Source organism: Schistocerca gregaria, chromosome 5 (assembly GCF_023897955.1).
Source record: "Schistocerca gregaria isolate iqSchGreg1 chromosome 5, iqSchGreg1.2, whole genome shotgun sequence".
NCBI classification, from domain to species: domain Eukaryota; kingdom Metazoa; phylum Arthropoda; class Insecta; order Orthoptera; family Acrididae; genus Schistocerca; species Schistocerca gregaria.
The window spans coordinates 390,184,238-390,207,377 of NC_064924.1; the positions used below are offsets into that span (position 1 = coordinate 390,184,238).

The window sequence follows — 23,140 nt, forward strand, 5'->3', positions numbered from 1 at the left end:
GAGAAGTGGAGTTTGTGGAACAACTTGAAGAAGGGATCGGTTGGTAGGACATGTTCTGAGGCATCAAGGGATCACCAATTTAGTATTGGAGGGCAGCGTGAAGGATAAAAATCGTAGAGGGAGTCCAAGAGATGGATACACTTAGCAGATTCAGGATAATGTACGGTGCAGTAGGTACTGGGAGATGAAGAAGCTTGCACAGGATAGAGTAGCATGGAGAGATGCATCAAACCAGTCTCAGGACTGAAGACCACAACAACAACATACGTGACTGAATATAATTTCATTTTTGTTTCAGTGATAAATGAACAGCACGCAGTACACTTTAAGTTGGCCGTGTGCTAGCAATTGGATGAAATTAGAAATTCTTTTCTAATGGTGCCGAACAATGCACATAAATCTCCAGAAATGTAGTATGCGTCTTTCTACTGCAAAGCTTCAAACCATCGTGATGAATGTTCAGTCACTAAGTGCATATATTACTGTTTATTCTTTTGAATTACGTAATTTCCTGTAAGAGAATTCATTGCATTGATAAACGTCTATGTCTTCGTATTATCTCTGACTGTTCCAGGCGCACTGCACCGCAGTCTCATATAAATAGTCACGAGACAATATCGCGAAAATTGTCACCTTTAGACAGCTAAAGCGACTCTAGCAATGTAAGAAGTCAGAAAGCAGTCATATGCCTGGTAAGAAAATATTAGCTTTTATTTATTTTCTAATTAATTGACGGAATAGTCGTTATATTTTCCATTGCAAGCCTTAGTAAATTACCGAGAGATATAAATCGTCGTGAAATACATGTAAAAAAAGCTGAAGAATACCGATTCGGTAACCCAAACTACAACTTATTCATTAAGAAATAGATTCTAATATATGCGTATCTGCAGCATACTCCACTGAAAGCAGGTAAATATAAACACATATTTCAAGCATGAGAATCATATACTTCTGTTGTTTTCTGTTGCTGTTACCACAGGCACTTCGCTTGTACATGTAAATACTTTCGCTTCAGAAGAGAATATGTTGAAGATTTGTCAACAGTTGTGGATTTGTTTTCTTCAGTGTTGGGAAACAGTTATATTGTTTTCGTGGTTTTCCCTTAAGCTACAGATTTGATGGCGTATTTGGCACGTCGAGTTAAGTAGATATTAGGTTGCATAGAGGTTTTCTATTTTCCACCCGTCAGGGTAGCCGAGAGCGCTAATGCCCTGCTTCCTGGACTTGGGTAGGCGCGCTGGCCGAGGAACGAATCCGCCCGCGGATTAACGAGGAGGACCGGTACGCCAGATACGCCAGCCAGCCTGGATGTGGTTTTTAGGCATTTTGTCGCATCCCGCTAGGTGAATACCAGGCTGGTTCCCAAGTTCCGTCTCAGTTACACGACTCACAGACATTTGAAAACGTTCGCACTCTTTCCTGACTTGCACTAGACGCATACAGCTGGGTTGGGGGGGGGGGGGGGATGGGTGGTATGGGATGGCAGCAGGAAGGGCATCCGGCCACCCCTTGAAATTAACCATGCCAAATCCGTTGTAACCATGCCGACCCTACGAAACTGCGGGAAAGGGCGTAAGCTAAAGAAAAGAAAGAAAGAAAGATATGGGTTTCCTATTTTCCGAATTTAATGATTTGGGTGAAAGTGTAGGGAACAAAACTGTTCTTTGTTGAGTGGACGTAAGGCGTCTTTCTGCTAAAGGCAAGGTCTTCTGGTGTTTACTAGCAGTTTCTTTGTTATTAAAGGAAAAAATACATTACTCAATGAATATCTGTATGTGAGAAGAGAATCGTAAAAAACTGTCATGTAATGTACCATTTCGTGCTTCTAGGGTCTTGAAACTAAAGAACGACCAATATGGTGTCATCTATTATTTATTGTCTGTTTTTATGGCGCTACATGCACTTCCCTATTGCAAAGACAATGTCACGTGTCATTGTAAACGCTCGTATTCGCACTTACCCGATATTGTATTCAGAAGTGTGGCACTGCTATTGCTATGGGTAACAATAACGGGACGGAGTGTCTGGACCCTTATGTTAGACTGTACATTGCACTTTCATCTGACCGTCGCCGTCGCTAATTGGTTTTATAAGGTGCCACCCTTCAATTTCGAGTCTGATTTCCTCTATTTCAACATAAGAACGTACAACTCGTAAAACTTTATAAGATAGCCTTCCATGATAAAGTTCAACGTGTTAGTATTATAGACACTAGCATCACTTAGGTACACTACAAAAAATCTATATTATATATTTATTTCGGATTTTTGTAGATTTTAAGGTTATTTTCTATCGCCGCAGAGATAATAGTGCTGTGGTGGGTACATACTGACAGTAATGTCCCAACTATACATCATACGCCAGCTGATTTTAGTCTACATTATAACTTAAGTAGATCTAAGTGCACTTCAGCACGTAACAGGATGACGAGGGCAGCCAATCCCTTGATACGACAGGTGTGATGAAGAAGAAGGGCCACTGTCTCAAATATATGCATGTATGACTCAAGAACGTTCTTCGTGTAAAGAGATGATCTGCGCGATGGAACTCTGTTGGTACCGTCGTACTACATGAGGTATACTATCTTGAATAAATTCATGACGCAACCGCGAACAAAGCAGACTGTGCTCGCTACTGTGTTATGCATGCCTGATTACGATGTATGGTACTGCGAAGAGGGCGGCGCGCAGCCGTCGGCAGCAAATGGCCGCTGCAGCCGGGGGCGGAGCGGCTGGCCCAGAGGCTAGCAGGGCGTGCAGAGCACAGCCAGCGCAGCACAACTCGAGGGTCTCCGCTGCCGCTGCTGCCGTCAGCCCCTGCCGCGCCGTGCTGCAGCCACACAGGGATATTGCGGCGCGCAGCCTCCAATAAGCGGCGACTGTGTCCGCTCCGGGTCCGGCACTCTCGGTGGCGACAGCGCGAGAGGGGGGCCAGATTTATGAGAAGTGCACACACACACACACACACACACACACACACACACACACACAAAAGAAACGCGAAGTGACGTGACTTATACGCCTTCATAGCTGAAGACATACTGAGTACACGGTACTTCGAACACTTCCAGAAAAAGCTCTTTCGAGGTCACATTTTTAGCGGTCGTAACTCAGTAGGTAAAATCGGATCCCTTACAGGGTCGCTTTGTTGTCCGTGTGCCTGTCTGTCTGAGTGTTAGAACCCTTCTTCCGAAAAATGGTAGACGTATCAAGTCGAAATTTACCGGTTGATCAAAAATTCAGTATAAATTTGAAAACTGAATAAATCACGGAATAATGTATACAGAAAGGTAAAAGTTGACATACATGCCTGGAAGGACATGGGGTTTTATTAGAACCAAAAAATACAAAAGTTCAAAAAATGTCCGACAGATGGCGCTTCATCTGATCAGAATAGCAATAATCAGCATAACAAAGTAAGACAAAGCAAAGATGATGTTCTTCGCAGGAAATGCTCGACACGTACACCATCGTTTCTCAACAACAGCTCTAGCCGAGGAATAATGTTGTGAACAGCACCGTAAAACATGTCTCGGGTTATGGTGAGGCATTGGCGTCGGCTGTTGTCTTTTAGCATACCTAGAGATGTCGGTCGATCACTATACACTTGCGACTTCAGGTAACCCCAAAGCCAATAATCGCACGGACTGAGGCCTGGGGACTTGGGAGGCCAAGCATGACGAAAGTGGCGGCTGAGCACGCGATCATCACCAAACAACGCGCGCAAGAGATCTTTCACGCTTCTAGCAATATGGGGTGGAGCGACATCCTGCATTTTGGTGTAATAAAACCCTATGTCATTCCAAGCATGTGTGTCAATTTTTACCTCTCTACCTACATTATTCCGTGATTTATTAAGTTTTCAAATTTATACCAACTTTTTGATCATCCGGTATGTCACACTCTGAGGTCTATGGTCCCTTGGTGGTGTAAGAAACTGAAGCTTGTAAACCAATGTAGTGGAAAGATACGGCCATTTATATCATATACTTATGATACTCGCAAGCTCACTCGTCAAAACCTGCACGATACTTTCCGTAGGCCTAGAATCATGAAAATTAGCAAGAAACAAGGTTCGAAGAGGAACGAATGGGAAAAATCTGAAAATTGTTGATTCGTAATTCAATCACCTGAAAGAAAAGTTTCCTATCTGGTTTGTTAGCCGACGCCAAACTTCAAATTAAAACAATCGTTAGTCCTGCATTCACGCTGACTGGGTCGCAGTGGCAAACATTAAACACCGAGCAAGGAATTACTTTATAGCTCACATTAAGCGTTTCGGAATTTGTCTTCATCAGGTGTGCATGAGCGATTACTACACATAGAGACTGCTTTTCAAGTTACGGACTAGTCTGAGAATGTTAGTTTTACATACACTTGAAGCGCCATATCTACGTGTATGAATCGTTTCTGTATATCTGAGGATAGGCAACTTCAGAAACGCTTGATATGAGCAATAAAACCATTCCTTTCCTGATGTTTAAATTTTACCATTATTGGGGAAACATCGACTCATCCGATTGTAATTTCACGTATAGGCTGAATTATACATTCGTTCTCTTAAGTGAAATTAGTCTTTAGTTTTACTTACCCGTAGGACTATTATTCATTAATAACCGAAGGTAAACAATCGACGCAATTCGTCGCCTTCAATTCTGAATGGGAGCATTCTATAGTTACGTTATTGTTATATCATTATAGTTGAGCGTGCTCCGTTATCGCCTGTCGTCAGTGTTATTGTCGTTCGAGACATTTGTTTTTTATTGAGTGTCGGTAAGTAGCTTTTAATACAGTTTATCTCCCACGTTTAAGAGTAAGCGATTTTTAATAGTGAATTGTGGGTGTGGACCAGAATAACGAAACACCCAGTGGTGTGAAAATGGAAGGAATTAGATGACTGATTAAGAAGTAGTCATCAAGATAAATTTAAAGCGACACACAGTATCGTATTATGAAACTACACACATCAAAAATGTTTTGCATCACCCTGGTTTCCAGAATTCAAAAGTGGTTCAAATGGCTGTGAGCACTAAGGGACTCAACTTCTGCGGTCATTAGCCCCCTAGAACTTAGAACTAGTGAAACCTAACTAACCTAAGGACATCACACACATCCATGCCCAAGGCAGGATTCGAACCTGCGACAGTAGCGGTCTCGCGGTTCCAGACTGCAGCGCCTAGAACTGCTCGACTACTTTGGCCGGCTTCCAGAATTCCTGAAGATAGTTGTCGACTGTGGATATTGCCTCATAGACACAGCCCCTCTGACTGTTCAGAGATGTCACTGAACCTGGCCACAGGTATAAACAACCATGCATGAGCAGCGCCTATTAGACGGAGAAGGTCAGACAGCCGATCAGTTCCAGTCATTCCACCAGGAAGGAGGTACACGTCTCGTGCTGTCTGTAGTTCAACTATGCCTAGACGGTCAATACTGCAGATCAATCGCGTCCGCATTGTTACTTTGTGACAGGAAGGGCTCTCAGCAAGGGAAGTGTCCAGGCGTCAGGGAGTGAACTAAAGTGATGTTATTTGAACATGGAGACGATACAGAGAGACAGGAAGTCGATGGCATGCCTCGCTCACGCTGCCCAATGGCTACTAGTTACACATCTTTCCAACTACATGCCGAATGGACCGCTCAGGGTTGACATCACGTTCTCTTCACCGATGGGTGTCGCATATGCCTTCAACCAGACAATCGTCGGAGACTTGTTTGGAGTCAACGCGATGTGGCTGAACAGCTTAGACACACTGTCCAGCGAGTGTAGCAAGGTGGATGTTCCCTGCTGTTTTTGGATGACATTATGTGTGGCCGACATACGCCGCTGGTGGTCTTGGAAGGCGCCGTAACGGCTGCACGATACGTGAATGCCATCCTCCGACTGGAATTCCATTCTGTCGTAATACTTACTAAATCAGCTGCTTATGGACGTCGTGACCCGCCAACGTCTGTGAAGGATCTACACCGAATCGCCGTTGAGGAGTGGGACGATCTGGACCAACAGTGCCTTGATGGACTTGTGGCTAGTATGCCACGACGAATACAGGAATGCATCATTTGCAACAGGACGTGCTACTGAGTATTAGAGGTACCGGGGTGTACAGGAATCTGGACCACCACCTCTGAAAGTCTCGCTGTATGGTGGTACAACATGCAGTGTGTGGTTTTCATGAGCCATAAAACGGGCGGAAATGATGTTTATGTTTATCTCTATCCCAATTTTCTGTACAGGTTCCGGAACTACCGGAACCGAGGTGATGCAAATCATATTTTGATATGTATATATTAGTTAAAGAAATTAATTAAAAATGATAAATATTTCTGAATAAAAAAATGGTTTAAATGGCTCTGAGCACTATGGGACTTTACATCTGAGGTCATCAGTCCCCTAGAACTTAGAAATACTTAAGCCTAACTAACCTAAGGACATCACACACATACATGCCCAATGCAGGATTCGAACCTGCGACCGTAGCAGTCACGTGGTTCCAGACTGTAGCGCCTAGAACCGCTCGGCCACTCCGTCCGGCTATTTCTAAGTAAGACAGAGTCTCTAAGGCGGAGTTACTGAATACAGTTTTTCGAAATTCTTACACTAAAGAAGACGAAGTAAATGTTCCAGAATTCTAATTAAGAACAGCTGCAACTTAGCTAACTTAGAAGTAAATAATCACTCTTTACATGTAACATATTTTTTATATTAACTTATCTTCAGTTAGTCAGCTCATGGAATTTACAGACTTGTTCTCCATGCGCCAAAAAAATGGATTTGCGACCACTCATGTGTATCGAGCGTATTAATTATTACCTATATGAAAATTTATAAGCTCGTATGCTTCCGTATTAACTACATGTCAATTCCTTAAAGAAATGAATTTTGTAATCCATACTTTGTACATGATGTACTCACTCGTTCTACGACCAGTAGCTTTGGCTCGTATGGTCCCACAGGACCTGATATATAAATAATAAAAACACATCATCCGTGATATTCTGTCTAAGAAGCATTGTTTATAAATCACACGATGCAAAATATATCAATTTTACGGACATCATTCACTGGTATTTCGAAAGCGGACTTTTAACATATTTCTGTTACCTTACTTTGAATCACAGTATACGTCAAACAGTAGCAGAAGCAACGAGTAACGGAACATGTGCTCTCCTGCGTGCCTCAAAGCTGTAAATTTAACGAGGAGGCCGTTGGACGGCGTGGCTGTTTACCGATCCAGAGCGGAGCTCAACGGCAGAGATTGGTGGAAGTGCGCCACTGCGGCCCGCAGGGCTCCGTTCTCGCGCCAAGGAAAACAAATGGCGCGCCCGCAGAGTCGTTCGCCGGCAGAACAATTACTCGCCCCAGAATGGAGCTGCCGCCCGCCGCCGCCGCCGCCCCTACCTCCACCTCTGGCACTCTCTCGCCAATCTCCTGTGCGGTTAGGTGTCGATCCCACTCCACTGGCAGACATCGATTTGGAATCAGATATTTATTTATCCCAAACAACAGTTTGTTTTGCTTCAAAGCTGCAGCGGCAAAAATGTTTGAGACGCCAAACTCGAGCTTTGTGACGAAGATTTTGGAACGGCTAGAAATTACAGTGTAAGTCACCCTGAAGGTGAAACTGGCAATTCGTCGAAAAGTTACTAATCTTTAGGTATCAAATGCGCGTATGCCAAAGAAAGTTCATTCTGAAGTAACGAATCATTGATCAGTTCAACCTACAATTGTGAACAGGGGTGGAAATTACCGAAAAATCAGTATAATAAATCAAGGATGCAAAATTCTAACGCCAATTCATTACAGACGAATGGAAAAACTGGTAGAAGCCGACCTCGTGGAAGATCAGTTTGGATTCCGTAGAAATATTTGAACACGTGATGCAATAGTGACCCTACGATTTATCATAGAAGCAACATTAAGGAAAGACAAACCTACGTTTCTAGCATTTGTAGATTTAGGGAAAGCTTTTGACAATGTTGACTGGAATACTCTCTTTAAAATTCTGAACGTGGCACGCCATATATGCATCATAGATATTTAAGACTAGAAATGGTCTCTGGAACTATATATTTTCACCAGTTTTATTTGTCCGCAATATTCATATATCACTCTATCCAGGTGTCGGAAATGTTGTTTCGAACGATACATGCCACATTTTCACAACCATACATGTTCAACGGGGCCAGTGTCCTCCTCAAAATGGTAGGTTCTGTTAAGAATTACGTAATACTAGGTATGATGAATAGTTGTGACTGCATAGAATTTCCCGGCGAAGTAACTGCCGAAATTCGTCTTGCATCAGCAGCCGATTATGGTGCTTCGAGTCCACAGACAAATTTTGGAGAAGGCATATTTCTGCCATTGACTGTAATGGTTTGTTTTTCATATACAATCACAATTTTATGACTCAGGCCATTGATAAATGCTTCTGCTATACAGGGTGGTCCATTGATCGTGACCGGGGCAAGTATCTAACGAAATACGCTTCAAAAGAAACAACTACAAAAAACTAAACTCGTCTAGCTTGAAGGGGGAAACCGGATTGCGCTATGGTTGGACCGCTATATGGCGCTACCATAGATTAAACGGATATCAATTGCGTTTTTTTCCTAAATAGGAACCCACAATTTTTATTACATATTCGTGTAGTACGTCAAGAAATGTGATTGTTTTAGTTGGACCACGTTTTTTGCATTGTGACAGATGGCGCTGTAAATAGTCACCAACATATGCCTCACAATTTTAGACGAATAATTGGTAACAAGTAGGTTTTATAAGTAAAATACAGAACGTAGGTACGTTTGAACATTTTATTTCGGTTGTTCCAATGTGATACATATTCCTTTGTGAACTTATGATTTCTGAGAACGCATGCTGTTGCACCTTTTTTACCTGTAAATACCACATTAACGCAATAAATACTCAAAATGATGTGCGTCAACCTCAGTACATTTGGAAATACGTGTAAAGACATTCCTCTCAACAACGAGTAGTTCGCCATCAGTAATGCTCGCACATGCATTGACAATGCACTGACGCATGTTGTTAGGCGTTGTCGATGGATCACGATAGCAAAAACCCTTCAGCTTTCCCCAAAGAAAGAAATGTGGGGTTTCAGGTTTGGTGAACGTGCGGGACATGGTAGTAAAGGCAGCAGAAAGAAGAGGGCTACTAAAATCTTGGGTAACAAAAGAAATATTGAATTTAATTGATGAAAGGAGAAAATATAAAAATGCAGTTAATAAAGCAGGCAAAAAGAAATACAAACGTCTCAATAATGAGACTGACAAGGAAGTGCAAAATGGCTAAGTAGGGATGGCGAGAGGAGAAATGTGAGGATGTAGAGGCTTATCTCACTAGGGGGCAAGATAGATAGATAGATATTGCCTACAGGGATATTAAAGAGACCTTTGGAGAAAAGAGAGCCACTTGAATGAATATCAAGAGTTCAGATAGAAACCCAGTTCTAAGCGAAGAAGGGAAAGCAGAAAAGTGGAAGGAGAATATAGAGGATCTATAAAAGGGCGATGTACTTGAGGACAATATTGTGGGAATGGAAGAGGATGTAGATGAAGATGAAATGGGATGTACGATACTGCGTGAAGAGTTTGACAGAGCAGAGCACTGAAAGACCTGAGTCGAAACAAGGCCCCAGGAGTAGACAACATTCCATTAGAACCACTGACGGCCTTGGGAGAGTCCGCCCTGACGAAACTCTACCATCTGGTAGACTTCAAGAAGAATATAATAAATCCAATCCCAAAAAAGCAGGTGTTGACGGATGTGAAAATTACCGACCTATCAGTTTAATGAATCACAGTTGCAAAATGTTAACGCGAATTCTTTACAGACGATAGAAAAAAAATAGTATAAGTCGACCTCGGGGAAGATCAGTTTGGATTCTGTAGAAATGGTGGAACACGTGAAGCAATACTGACCTTAAGACTTATCCTAGAAAATAGATGAGGGAAAGTCAAATCTACGTTTCTAGCATTTTTAGACTTAGAGATAGCTTTTGACAATGTTAACTGGAATGCTCTCTTCAAATTCTAAAGGTGGCACGGGTAAAAAAGGGGGAGCGAAAAGCTATTTACAATTTGTACAGAAACCAGATGGCAGCTATAAGAGTCGTGGGGCATGAAATGGAAGCAGTGGTTGGGAAGGGAGTGAGACAGGGTTGTAGCCTATCCCCGATGTTATTCAATCTGTATGTTGAGCAAGCAGTAAAGGAAATAAAAGAAAAATTCGGGGTAGGTATTAAAAGCCATGGAGAAGAAATAAAAACCTTGAGGTTCTAGCATTTGAGGTTTCTAGCATTTGTAGATTTAGAGAAAGCTTTTGACAATGTTGACTGGAATACTCTCTTTAAAATTCCGAGGTGGTACGACATATATGCATCACAGATATCTGAGACTAGAAATGCTCTCTGGAACCATATATTTTCACTAGCTTTACTTGTCCGCGATATCCAAGTGTTCTTTCGAACGATACATGCCACATTTCCACAACCATACCTGTTCAACGGGGACAGCGTCTTTCTCAAAGAGGTAGGTTCTGTTAAGAATTACGTAATACAAGGTATGATAAATAGCTGTGACTGCATAGCATTTCCCGGCGTAGTAACTGCCGAAATTCTTCATGCATCTGCAGCCGGCTATGGTGCTTCAGTCAACGGACAAATTTTGGAGAATGCATATTTCTGTCTTTGACTGTAACGGTTTATTTTTCACATACAATCACAATTTAATGACTTAGGCCATTGATAAATGCTTCTGCTATACAAGGTGGTCCATTGATCGTTACCGGGGGGAATATCTAACGAAATAAGTGTCAAACGAAAATACTACAAAGAACGAAACTTGTCTAGCGTGAAGGGGGAAACCAGATGGCACTATGGTTGTCCCGATAGATGGCGCTGCCATAGCTTAAACGGATATCAATTGCGTTTTTAAAAAATAGGAACCCACATTTTTTATTACATATTCGTGTAGTACATCAAGAAACATGATTGTTTAAGTTGGACCACTTTTTTCGCTTTGTGATAGATGGTGCTGTAATAGTCACAAACATATGGCTCACAATTTTAGACGAACAGTTCGTAACAGGTAGGTTTTATATTTAAAATACAGATCGTAAGTACGTTTGAATATTCTATTTCGGTTGTTCCAATGCGATACATGTACCTTTGTGAACTCATCATTTCTGAGAACGCATGCTGTTACAGCGCGATTACCTGTAAATACCACATTAATGCAATGAATACTCAAAATGGTGTATGTCAACCTCAATGCATTTGGCAATACGTGTAACGGCATTGCTCTCAACAACGAGTAGTTCGCCATCCGTTATGCTCGCACATGCCTTAAGAATGCGGTGACGCATTTTGTTAGGCGTTGTCGATGGATCACGATAGCAAATATCCTTCAACTTTCCCCACAGAAAGAAAGCTAGGGTTACGGATCCGGTTAACGTGCGGGCCACGGTATTGAAGGCAGCAGAGGATCAAGTAGGTAAAAAAACGTGGGCTAGTAGAAATCCTTGGGTAACAGCAGAAATATTGAAGTCAATTGATGAAAGGAGAAAATATAAAAATGCCGTAAATGAAGCAGACAAAAAGAAATGCAAATGCCTCAAAAATGAGATCGAGAGGAAGTGCAAAATGTCTAATCAGGGACGGCTAGAGGACAAATGTAAGGATGTAAAGGCTTATCTCACTAGGGGTAAGATAGATACTCCCAACAGGAAAATTAAAGAGACCTTTGGAGAAAAGAGAACCACTTGTATTAATATCAAGAGCTCAGATGGAAACTCAGTTCTAAGCGAAGAAGGGAAAGCAGAAAGGTGGAAGGAGAATATAGAGAGCCTATATAAGGGCGATATACTTGAGGACGATATTATGGGTACGGAAGAGGCTGTAGATGAAGATGAAATGGGAGATACGATATGATGTGAAAATTCTGACACAGCACTGAAAGATCTGAGTCGAAACAAGGCCCCTGGGATAGACAACATTCCATTAGAACTACTGACGGCCTTGGGAGAGCCAGTCCTGACAAAACTCTACCATCTGGTGAGCAAGATGTATAAGACAGGCGAAATACCCTCAGACTTCAAGAAGAATGTAATAATTCCAATCCCAAAGAAATCACTTGTAGACAGATGTAAAAATTACCGAACTATCAGCTTAATCAATCACAGTTTTAAAATACTAACGCGAATTCTACACAGACGAATAGAAAAACTGGTAGAAGCCGCCCTCAGGGAAGATCAGTTTGGATTCCGTAGAAATATTGGAACACGTGAGGCAATACTGACCTTACGACTTATCTTAGAAGAAAGATTAAGAAAAGGCAAACCACGTTTCTAGCATTTGTAGATTTAGAGAAAGCTTTTGACAATGTTGACTGGAATACTCTCGTTCAAATTCTAAAGGTGGCACAGATAAAACACACGGAGCGAAAGGCTATTTACAATTTGCACAGAAACCAGATGACAGTTATAAGAGTCGAGGGGCTTGAAAGGCAAGCAGTGGTTAAAAAGGGAGTGAGACAGGATTGTAGCCTCTCCCCGATGTTATTCAATCTGTATATTGAACAAGCAGTAAATGAATCAAAAGGAAAATTAGGTATATTAAAATCCACGGAGAAGAAATAATAACTTTGAGGTTCGCCGATGACATTGTAATTCTGTCAGAGACAGCAAAGGACTTGGAAGAGCAGTTGAACGGAATTGACAGTGTCTTGAAATGAGGGTATAACATGAGCATCAACAAAAGCAAAACAAGCATAATGGAATGTTGTCGAATTACGTCGGGTGATGCTGAAGGAATTACATTAGGAAATGAGACACTTAAAATAGTAAAGGAGTTTTGATATTTGAGGAGCAAAATAACTTATGATGGTCGAAGTAGAGAGGATGTAAAATGTAGACTGGCAATGGCAAGAAAAGCGTTTCTGAAGAAGATAAATTTGTTAACATCGAGTATAGATTTAGGTGTCATTTCTGAAAGTATTTGTATGGAGTGTAGCCGTGTACGGAAGTGAAACATGGACGATAAATAGTTTGGACAAGAAGAGAATAGAAGCTTTCAAAATGTGGTGCTACAGACGAATACTGAAGATTAGATGGGTAGATCACATAACTAATGAGGAGGTATTGAGTAGAATTGGGGAGAAGTGGAGTTTGTGGCACAACTTGACAAGAAGATGGTACCGGTTGGTAGAACATGTTCTGGGCCATCAGGGGATCACAAATTTGGCATTGGAGGGCAGCGTGGAGGTTAAAAATCGTAAAGGGAGAACAAGGGATGAATACACTAAGCAGATTCAGAAAGATGTAGGTTGCAGTAGGTACTGGGAGATGAAGAATCTTGCACTGGATAGAGTAGCATGGAGGTTTGCATCAAACCAGACTCAGGACTGAAGACCACAACACCAACTGTGTATCACGAAGGAAAAAAGCGTCCGCACTGGCAGAATGTTACGTGACAGCGCCATCTATCACAAAGCGAAAAAAAGTGGTCCTACTAAAACATTCATATTTCTTTACGTACTACCCGAATATGTAATACAAAATGGGGGTTCCTATTTAAAAAAATACGCAGCTGATATCTGTTCGACCAATGGCAGCGCAATCTAGCGGGCCAACCATAGTGCCACCTAATTTCTCCCTTCAGGCTAGACGAGTTTCGTTCTTTGCAGTTTTTTCGTTTGATGCTTATTTCATAAGATATTTCTCCCGGTCACTATCAATGGACCACCCTGTATAATCCCAACTGTTAAATGAATTATAACACGTGACATTGTAAAATTCTTGAACTAAGATACATAGCGTAAGTCAGTTTCCGGCCGTTAATAGAAATATGAAAATTTTCGAGGACGTTGTAAGGAACGCATGGCGAAACTCAAGTCGTTTACAGTCAATGATTAAAACTGAGGCTATTGCCTTTCAAAGATTTGACCGTTAGATATATATCCTACCAAAGAGATGTGTCTGTGTGTTGTCACCGCCATACGAGAATATAAAATACAGTGTGTCCGGGCTAGAGGTTTACCAAAACTTTGTTTGTATTTCAGTATCCAATATTGTGTACACAAGCTCAAACATTTTTATACATGTTCGTACATTATAATTGGACACAATATTGACGGAAAAAACAGTTATTTTCTGATGAAGTACTTTTGCCAGACCACTGTTGTCCATGAGAAATGTTCTCAAAATATAAGTGATTGTTCCGTTTGTAGCTCTACATATATCAAACCGGTAATCTACTTCTCGTCATATGTTCATAAGCATGACAGGCGTATGGCCTCTACTGCAGCGTACATCCGTCGAACCCTTCTTCGGTAAGCGCTACAGTCTGGAACCGCTCGACCTCTACGGTCGCAGATTCGAATCCTGCTTCGGGCATGGATGTGTGTGATGTCCTTAGGTTCGTTGGGTTTGAGTAGTTCTACGTTCTAGGGGACTGATGACCTCAGAAGTTAAGTCTCATAGTGCTCAGAGTGTGATGTCCTTAGGTTCGTTGGGTTTGAGTAGTTCTACGTTCTAGGGGACTGATGACCTCAGAAGTTAAGTCTCATAGTGCTCAGAGCCACTTGAACCTTCTTCTGTAAACAGTGTCCTTGATAAAGTCCAGTGCACACCGAAATACAGTGGCGTCAGACTGGGCGACCGAAAGGCCCAGGAAATGTCTCCACCCCTTCCGACCCAACGCCCAGGAAGAGTGGTAGCATCCCCCTGATAGGGGAGTGGCAGCAGCATGTAGACTTATGTTTATGTCCATTGTCTACAGTTTTGTAAATAATTGTTCTTTGTGTTAGTTTGTCTTCTAGAAACATACGACATTTTGAAATGCATAGGGTAAATGATGTAGGGTTCAATTGTTCTGTTATTGGAGCTTGGTATTGGTCTTGTAAAGGAATGGAGGTTTCAAAACAATAATTTTCAATCTAAGATGTTATGTTTTTGTGATAACTGTGCAAGAAGGCAAACAGGTCTTCACCCAGACGTGAACTAGTATGAAATAAGATGGCAGATAGACGTAACACAAGTTAGACAGTGACACGAAAATAAAAGCCGACGATGTTAGTGTGAAACTTCATCCATTCTGGACAGAAAATCCCGAAATATGGCTTTTTTCAGCCTGATGCATAATTTACGTTTGTGGGAATACAGTCTGAAGCAACCAAATTCGATTATCTGTTAACACAGTTAAAAACACGATTCGTCGAGAATGAATTGGACCTTGTGAACAGTAACGAAAGCACTGTCAATGACTTTTAAAGAAAGTGAAAAATGTCAAATTAAGAATTAGTCAGCGAATTAGAAATTGGTGACATTAAATCCAGTCAATTGCTTCGGTAAATGAAAAGCTATGGAGGAACGAACGTTTCAGATAAAATTTTAAAGACTCTCTGGCTAGACAAACTTCCCGGTAGCGTCCGAAATATTTTAATGATCTTCAGATAAACTGTGGAAGAACTAGCGCAAATGGCTGATCGATGCTGGAAATGCGGAGCCCTAGTTAACTTTAGTCAGCCTGAACGGAAGTGTCCCATGTAAGTTCTAAAATCCAGATCGAGGGAGCGACAGTGTCAATCGCGACGAATTTCTCGTAGCAGAGGCGTAAGCAAGCTGAGGTACACTAAATCAGGCAAGTACTGCTATTTTCATTTTTGTTACCGCTCAAAATGCTGACTGGAGAAGTGTGTTCAACCTTACCAATGGAATAGTGAGGGAAAATCCAGTCGGCAGACATAGTAGCAGCCGAGTGATCTGTCACAACGATTGAACCAGGTCGCCAATATCGATCGTTTCCGAGAGAGAGAACTGCAGGATTGCGTTTTCTGGTTGACAGCGGTGCTGATGTTTCCGTTACATCAGCGTGTCTCAAGCATAAGATTAAAGAAGCAAATGGCTCTGAGATTAAGACATATGGACGAAAACCATTAAATTTTGATTTAGGTCAAAGTGCAGCTTTTATTGGTTTGTCATTGTAGCTAACACAACAGGTCAGTATGGCTGAAAATAAAATTATTGATTGACAGCAGTACTCATTTACTTGTGGCTGCACTACAATGTGTAATTGATTTTTCAGATTCTGCCATTTCACTTCATGCTAAATGTTAGTATTCTGAACTACCCGAAAAATTTCCTGACCAGACAAAACCCATCTATATCCGGATGGAATTAAGCAAAATTTAGAACTTTATATTGCAGTTAGCAGTGGCCCGCCAGTATACTAAAAAAAAACCGAGATAAGTCCACATAAAATGAAGTTAGCTGAATAAGAATTCCAGTTCATAATGAGTCATAATATAATTCACCCGTTTAAATCCCAGTGGCTAGTCCGCTGGACAGAATGGAAAATCTGAATGACCGGTGGCGTGTTTGTGGAGACTTCCCATTTCTTAATAACTGCTATCCAGTTCTTAAAGTAAATGATGTACATCCGATTTTTGTGGACAAGAAAATATTTTATAAAGTCGCTCTCCACAAAGTAGGTTACCAAATCCCACTAGCTGAAAATGATAAGGAAAGGAGTGCTGTGATCACGCTTTTTAGACTTAATGATTTCAATTTCATGCCGTTTGGCCTCAGGAATGCATCCAGTACCTTTCAGAGATTTATTAATGACTTTTGTAAGTTTTAGTTTCTGTTTTGCATATTTGGATGAGTTACTGATTTCCAGCTCTCCAAAAGAATGCATTCAACATTAAACTGAACAAATTTGTTTGGGGGATTAATGGTGGAAAATCCGTGCTTGAAGCTCAAGAAATCAGTTTTGAGGTCATGCGATTACTCCGGAAAGTACCAAACCAGGCCCAAAACGAATACAAATGATAACTAATTTTCAAATTCCAGGAAATGCGTAGGAATTACGTCGTTTCCTGGGCATACAGAGTTTTTATCTACGGCATTTGGAACATGCCGCAGAACATCAAGCTATTCTAAATGATTATTTGAACAACACCAATGAAACTGACGAAAGAAGCATAAAGTGGACAGAAGAAGCAATAAAATAATTTGAGAAGTGCAAAATCGACCCTGCAAACGCAGCTCTCTTAACATTCCCGAATGTGGACAATGATCTTGCATAACTTGTAGACGCTTCAGATTTTGCAGCCTGTGCAGAACTGCAGCAGAAGAAGGAATATGGAACCCATTGGTACTCCAGCCATCCCAAAAGAAATACTCAACGCACGATAGGGAACTTCTCAGCATATAGATGGCAATAAAGTATTTTAAGCATTCCATTGAAAGACGTTGATTTCAGTGTGTATTGACTGACTAAGCTCCTTTCACACATGCTTTTAAACAACGAAACGATAAAACAACCCCTATGCAACTGTGTCACTTACAATTCATATCACAATTTACGTAAGATATTAGCTACACTTCTATAAGACAGAACAGAGTGGCTGACAACCGATCCAGACATGAAGATGTAGTACCAATTGGTTACGAGAAGATGGCAGATGATCAAGAGAATGATGAAAAACGCCCGAACAGTCGCTCTATTGCTCATACCTCATTAAAATTTAAACAGCATGAGACCTCTGGTGGAAGATTATTATGGTACGATGTATCAGCAAGTAACATTCGTCCATGTATTCCTCAAAAATTTAGGTACCCAATTTTCAGCATTATCACAGTATGGCACATCCTGGTATTAAGACTTCTGTGAAATTACTCACGTGCAGATTTGGTCAAACATGAAACGAGATATCCAATCGGGTGTAACATGGCAAAGGAAGAAAGTGACTAGACATATTAAATCATCTGTTGACCAGTTTCCAAACGCGGATGGACGCTTTAAGATGGTATACATGTATCTAATTGACCAACTGCCTCCTTCAGATAAATTCATATACTGTTCAACGTGCACTGATCAGTTCAGTAACTGGACAAAAGTCTATCCTCTACGTGATATTCGACCAGAAATCGTGCCACAGGCATCTTAGAATTCCTGTATCACTAGATTTGGGGCACCTAACTAGATAGTGATTAGCCGAGGAGCGCAGTTTCAATCACAGCTGCTCCACGCATTAGCTAAGATTTGTGGCTCTAAATTAACTTAGACTACTGCAACACCCACAATCAAATGAGAAAATAGAGAGATTTAATCGAATATTGAAGGACGCCATCAGAGCTCTTCGTAAAAATAATGGAGCGGCATCATTCAAAAAATTCCCGTAGGACTACGTTGCTGTGAGACAGAAGGAAATAATTCAACATCTGCGGAAATCCTGTATGTTACAACTCTAACATTGTCTGGTGTTTCCACTGTATGGTCGGATTAAAAACTAGAAATCGTTCTACCTGTATTCACTTCTCAGTTACGCCAACCTATGGATGAACTACGCCCTTCAAAGTGTTCCCAGATGATAAAGGAGACACCAATTGTTAGTGAAGATATGTGCTACATAACTCATGTGTTTGTGGGCAATTACAAAGTGAAAGCCAAATTAGTGCCTCCCTGTGAAGGCCACTATGAAGTCCTGAAGCGAGAAACAAAATGTTTTGCTCTACAGATCAAGGATGTGCCAACGAACATCTCACTTTATTGAAACCCGCCTACATCCTTGTGAACTAAAACACCAGTGGTCTACAGGATGACGTACAGTGAACTCCACTAGTGAATGAGCTACCCACACCACCAACAGTCTCACCGAAGAATGTTACCCGATTCGGTCGAGTTGTGAAGTTCCTCGAAAAGTAATTGACTTGCATACCGCGGGGGGGGGGGGGGGGGGGGGGGGGGAGGGAGAACGTAGGGTTATGTTTATGTTCATAACATACACTTCAGTAAATAGTTGTTCTCAGTGTTAACTTTATTTCGCTGTGAAATGCACATAGTAAAAGATGTGAAATTCAACTTTTTTTTGTTGGTGTATGAAAGAAAATTAAGCTTTCAAATAATAATTTTGAATCTAAAAATACTATGTTTTTATGATTAATTGTACAAGAATACCAACACACCGTCCAGCTCGGAAATGACGTCGAGAGATATCTGTTGAATTGCAGAGATCGCCAGCATGTCGAAATAGTTGTGCGCTGTGACAGGCGCCCTTGCACCATGCGGTTTAATGCTTCTCATGAAATTGTATCGCACATTGCTGAGGGTCTCTATCGATTTCGTATTTGCCCAACAACGTAAAATATCTAGCTCTTTTTGTATAAGAAAGTCTTTGTTTGTACCTTTAATCCGGACAACCTGTACGCAATTCGGCCGAAACGGTTGCTCAAGCACCCCACTGTACTACCTTCCATTTACACACACACACAAAAATAAGATTCAGATGGCTCTATACACTATGGGACTTAACATCTGAGGTCATCAGTCCCCTAGACTTAGAACTACCTAAACTAACTAACCGAAGGACATCACACACATCCATGGCCGAGACAGGATTCGAAACTGCGACCATAGCAGCACTGCGGTCTCGTACTGAAGCGCCTACAACCGCTCGGTCACAGCAGCCGGCCTACCATTGACACAGATGCCAACAAGCACATGGGAACCAAGCACGGTAGTGTTAAGATAAAACTTGAATCGACAGAACTGGAAGGAAGGGAATGGAACATGCATTTTATCATCACCAAATTACGTACTAAACATTAAACATGCAAATAAGATCTATGACAATGGCAACAGTGCCGAAATTGCAATTGCGTATTGAAGTACGAATTATTACTATTAACGACGGAAAGAAGTTGTTCTCCATTTAAAATGTTAAATAAAAATGTACTGAATGTATGTCTACAGTCATTGTTTGGTTAGCTTGTATATTATCTTATGGAATGTATCCGGACATCTCTCCGAAATACGGAAATGACCACTAGATTTCACGAGAGATAAATGAAAACAAATTTTTGTGTCAGTCATTATTATTTTCTTCTCCGACCCGTCTCTTCAAGTGGCTCAGAGGTTAACGTCAGAATCTCTTTTCCAGGATGTAACCAGTTTACACTTGTGTCTACACTTAACTGAAAATATTTATTTTGTGTTATTTGCTATCATCATATTCACTGGACACACACAATATATACGAAAAGGCAGTTACTGTGAAGCAAGTTCCATCAAACGTATATCACACATTAGCACAAAGCAAAATTAGTCCAGTGAACGTCGTCTACAGAAATACAGTACCTTTTAAGCTTACACTAAGAATCAAAGATACATAAAAGATGCATATACACTCCTGGAAATCGAAAGAAGACCGTGAATTCATTTTCCCAGGAAGGGGAAACTTTATTGACACATTCCTGGGGTCAGATACATCACATGATCACACTGACAGAACCACAGGCACATAGACACAGGCAACAGAGCATGCACAATGTCGGCACTAGTACAGTGTATAACCACCTTTCGCAGCAATGCAGGCTGCTATTCTCCCATGGAGACGATCGTAGAGATGCTGGATGTAGTCCTGTGGAACGGCTTGCCATGCCATTTCCACCTGGCGCCTCAGTTGGACCAGCGTTCGTGCTGGACGTGCAGACCGCGTGAGACGACGCTTCATCCAGTCCCAAACATGCTCAATGGGGGACAGATCCGGAGATCTTGCTGGCCAGGGTAGTTGACTTACACCTTCTAGAGCACGGTGGGTGGCACGGGATACATGCAGACGTGCATACTCCTGTTGGAACAGCAAGTTCCCTTGCTGGTCTAGGAATGGTAGAACGATGGGTTCGATGACGGTTTGGATGTACCGTGCACTATTCAGTGTCCCCTCGACGATCACCTGAGGCGTACTGTCAGTGTAGGAGATCGCTCCCCACACCATGATGCCGGGTGTTGACCCTGTGTGCCTCGGTCGTATGCAGTCCTGATTGTGGCGCTCACCTGCACGGCGCCAAACACGCATACGACCATCATTGGCACCAAGGCAGAAGCGACTCTCATCGCTGAAGACGACACGTCTCCATTCGTCCCTCCATTCACGCCTTTCGCGACACCACTGGAGGCGGGCTGCACGAAGTTGGGGCGTGAGCGGAAGACGGCCTAACGGTGTTGGGACCGTAGCCCAGCTTCATGGAGACGGTTGCGAATGGTCCTCGCCGATATCCCAGGAGCAACAGTGTCCTTAATTTGCTGGGAAGTGGCGGTGCGGTCCCCTACGGCACTGCGTAGAATCTTACGGTCTTGGCGTGCATCAGTGCGTCGCTGAGGTCCGGTCCCAGGTCGACGGGCACGTGCACCTTCCGCCGACCACTGGCGACAACATCGATGTACTGTGGAGACCTCACGCCCCACGTGTTGAGCAATTCGGCGGTACGTCCACCCGGCCTCCCGCATGCCCACTATACGCCCTCGCTCAAAGTCCGTCAACTGCACATACGGTTCACGTCCACGCTGTCGCGGCATGCTACCAGTGTTAAAGACTGCGATGGAGCTCCGTATGCCACAGCAAACTGGCTGACACTGACGGCGGCGGTTCACAAATGCTGCGCAGCTAGCGCCATTCGACGGCCAACACCGCGGTTCCTGGTATGTCCGCTGTGCCGTGCGTGTGATCATTGCTTGTACAGCCCTCTCGCAGTGTCCGGAGCAAGTATGGTGGGTCTGACACATCGGTTTCAATGTGTTCTTTTTTCCATTTCCAGGAGTGTAGATGTTAAAATATTGAAAATGATTAGATAATTAAGTCTATCGGAGTGTGTTGAAGGTAATCCTAAGCTAAGAAAGTTGAGCAGTAATAAACGCTGAAGGTGTATCAATGAACAACACTCAGTTCACAAAGTTTGTATAACTTCATTAATAACTGGATTCTACTTTTAGTATACCGACATTGCTATTGTTGTCAGGTTCCGTTTCGACGTGTCAGCCAGACCATGCAAAGAAAATTTTTGTAGATCATGACTTCGAGCTTGGCAGTAGTACTTCGGATTAATTCAAAATGTAGCAAATTTGACTTTAGTATCGTAATGAGTAACGCGTTAGTGATTATCGACCAACAATGAGCACACCGAAACTCTGCAACAGAACCTTGTTCCTACGGAACAGTATTTATATTCGTCATGGATACAACTGCGCTTACACGCGTTGTTATTATCAGGCATATGTTCAATACGGAGGAAAGTTAAGCACATAACAACTGAAAAAGCAATTGCTGTATCTTCAGAAAATATTATGAATTAAAGTCACTATCAAAATAACTACTCAAGAGATCTCTGTTGTCCGCAGCTCGTGGTCGTGCGGTAGCGTTCTCGCTTCCGGCGCCCGTGTTACCGGGTTCGATTCCCGGCGGGGGTCAGGGATTTTCTCTGCCTCGTGATGACTGGGAGTTGTGTGATGTCCTTAGGTTAGTTAGGTTTAAGTAGTTCTAAGTTCTAGGGGACTGATGACCATAGATGTTAAGTCCCACAGTGTTCAGAGCCATTTGAACCACTTTTCTGTTAACAGAGCGAACAGTTTGTAACCAGCGCCCTCCAGCCGGAGGTTAAACAAAGTTAATCGTGCCATGTGTCGCGTAAACAGTCTGACTCTTTCTGCGAAACCTAAAAATTCGGGGACGCGTTGGGGATACGTAATAACTGACCAGCATTTGACCATCACAGTTGTCTTCTGAATTCTAGCTTGACCGGAGCTGTTCTTGCTAAGGCAAGAAGAATGCTGCAGGATACAAAGTTATAGAGAAGTTCTGTCAGAAAGTTTGCATAAATATTTTGGAATTAAAGGAGATCACTCGCCGAAACGCTAAGGCGTTGAGACGTCGACAGGCGCACACTAAAAAGATTTGCTAACCTGATGAGTAATCCTTTTTTGAAGTAGAGTAAACAAGAAAAAAAATACTACACAGACACGCACACACATACACGCGCATGTACACATGCAACACACTCCTACGCACGTACATGATTCCGGATGGACAAACAACCACGCTGCATGTGTAAAATACGTAGACTGATTTGATGCGTGTCGGGCAGAGATAAGAACAGCAATTCAGAACGTAAAAAACGGATGTCATTACACATCCCGCAACACAACTGATGCAGGCCCTCGCGCGGTGGATTGTCTTTGCATTATTTGTTGGTTGGATTGTAGTTCACAAGGCTGTAGTCAATCCCCGACTTTATTCATCCTGTAAATGGAGTAGTATAAGAAAACCAAAGAGGAATATAGAGA

The 23,140-nt window shown here is 42.2% G+C and overlaps 2 protein-coding genes across 2 annotated transcripts in view; both read left to right on the top strand.

Moving 5' to 3' along the window:
* The window catches only part of LOC126272493 (sex peptide receptor), a 3,488,090-nt gene that overhangs the window by 1,159,995 nt on the left and 2,304,955 nt on the right, over nt 1-23,140 (top strand). The window lies entirely within an intron of this gene.
* Nucleotides 2,662-23,140, top strand: part of LOC126273356 (testis-specific gene A8 protein-like) — a 125,532-nt gene continuing 105,053 nt past the window's right edge. The window contains exons 1-2 of the mRNA XM_049976905.1: nt 2,662-2,856; nt 7,289-7,438. Coding sequence (XP_049832862.1) covers nt 2,662-2,856; nt 7,289-7,438 — 345 coding nt within the window. The remainder of the gene's footprint in view (nt 2,857-7,288; nt 7,439-23,140) is intronic.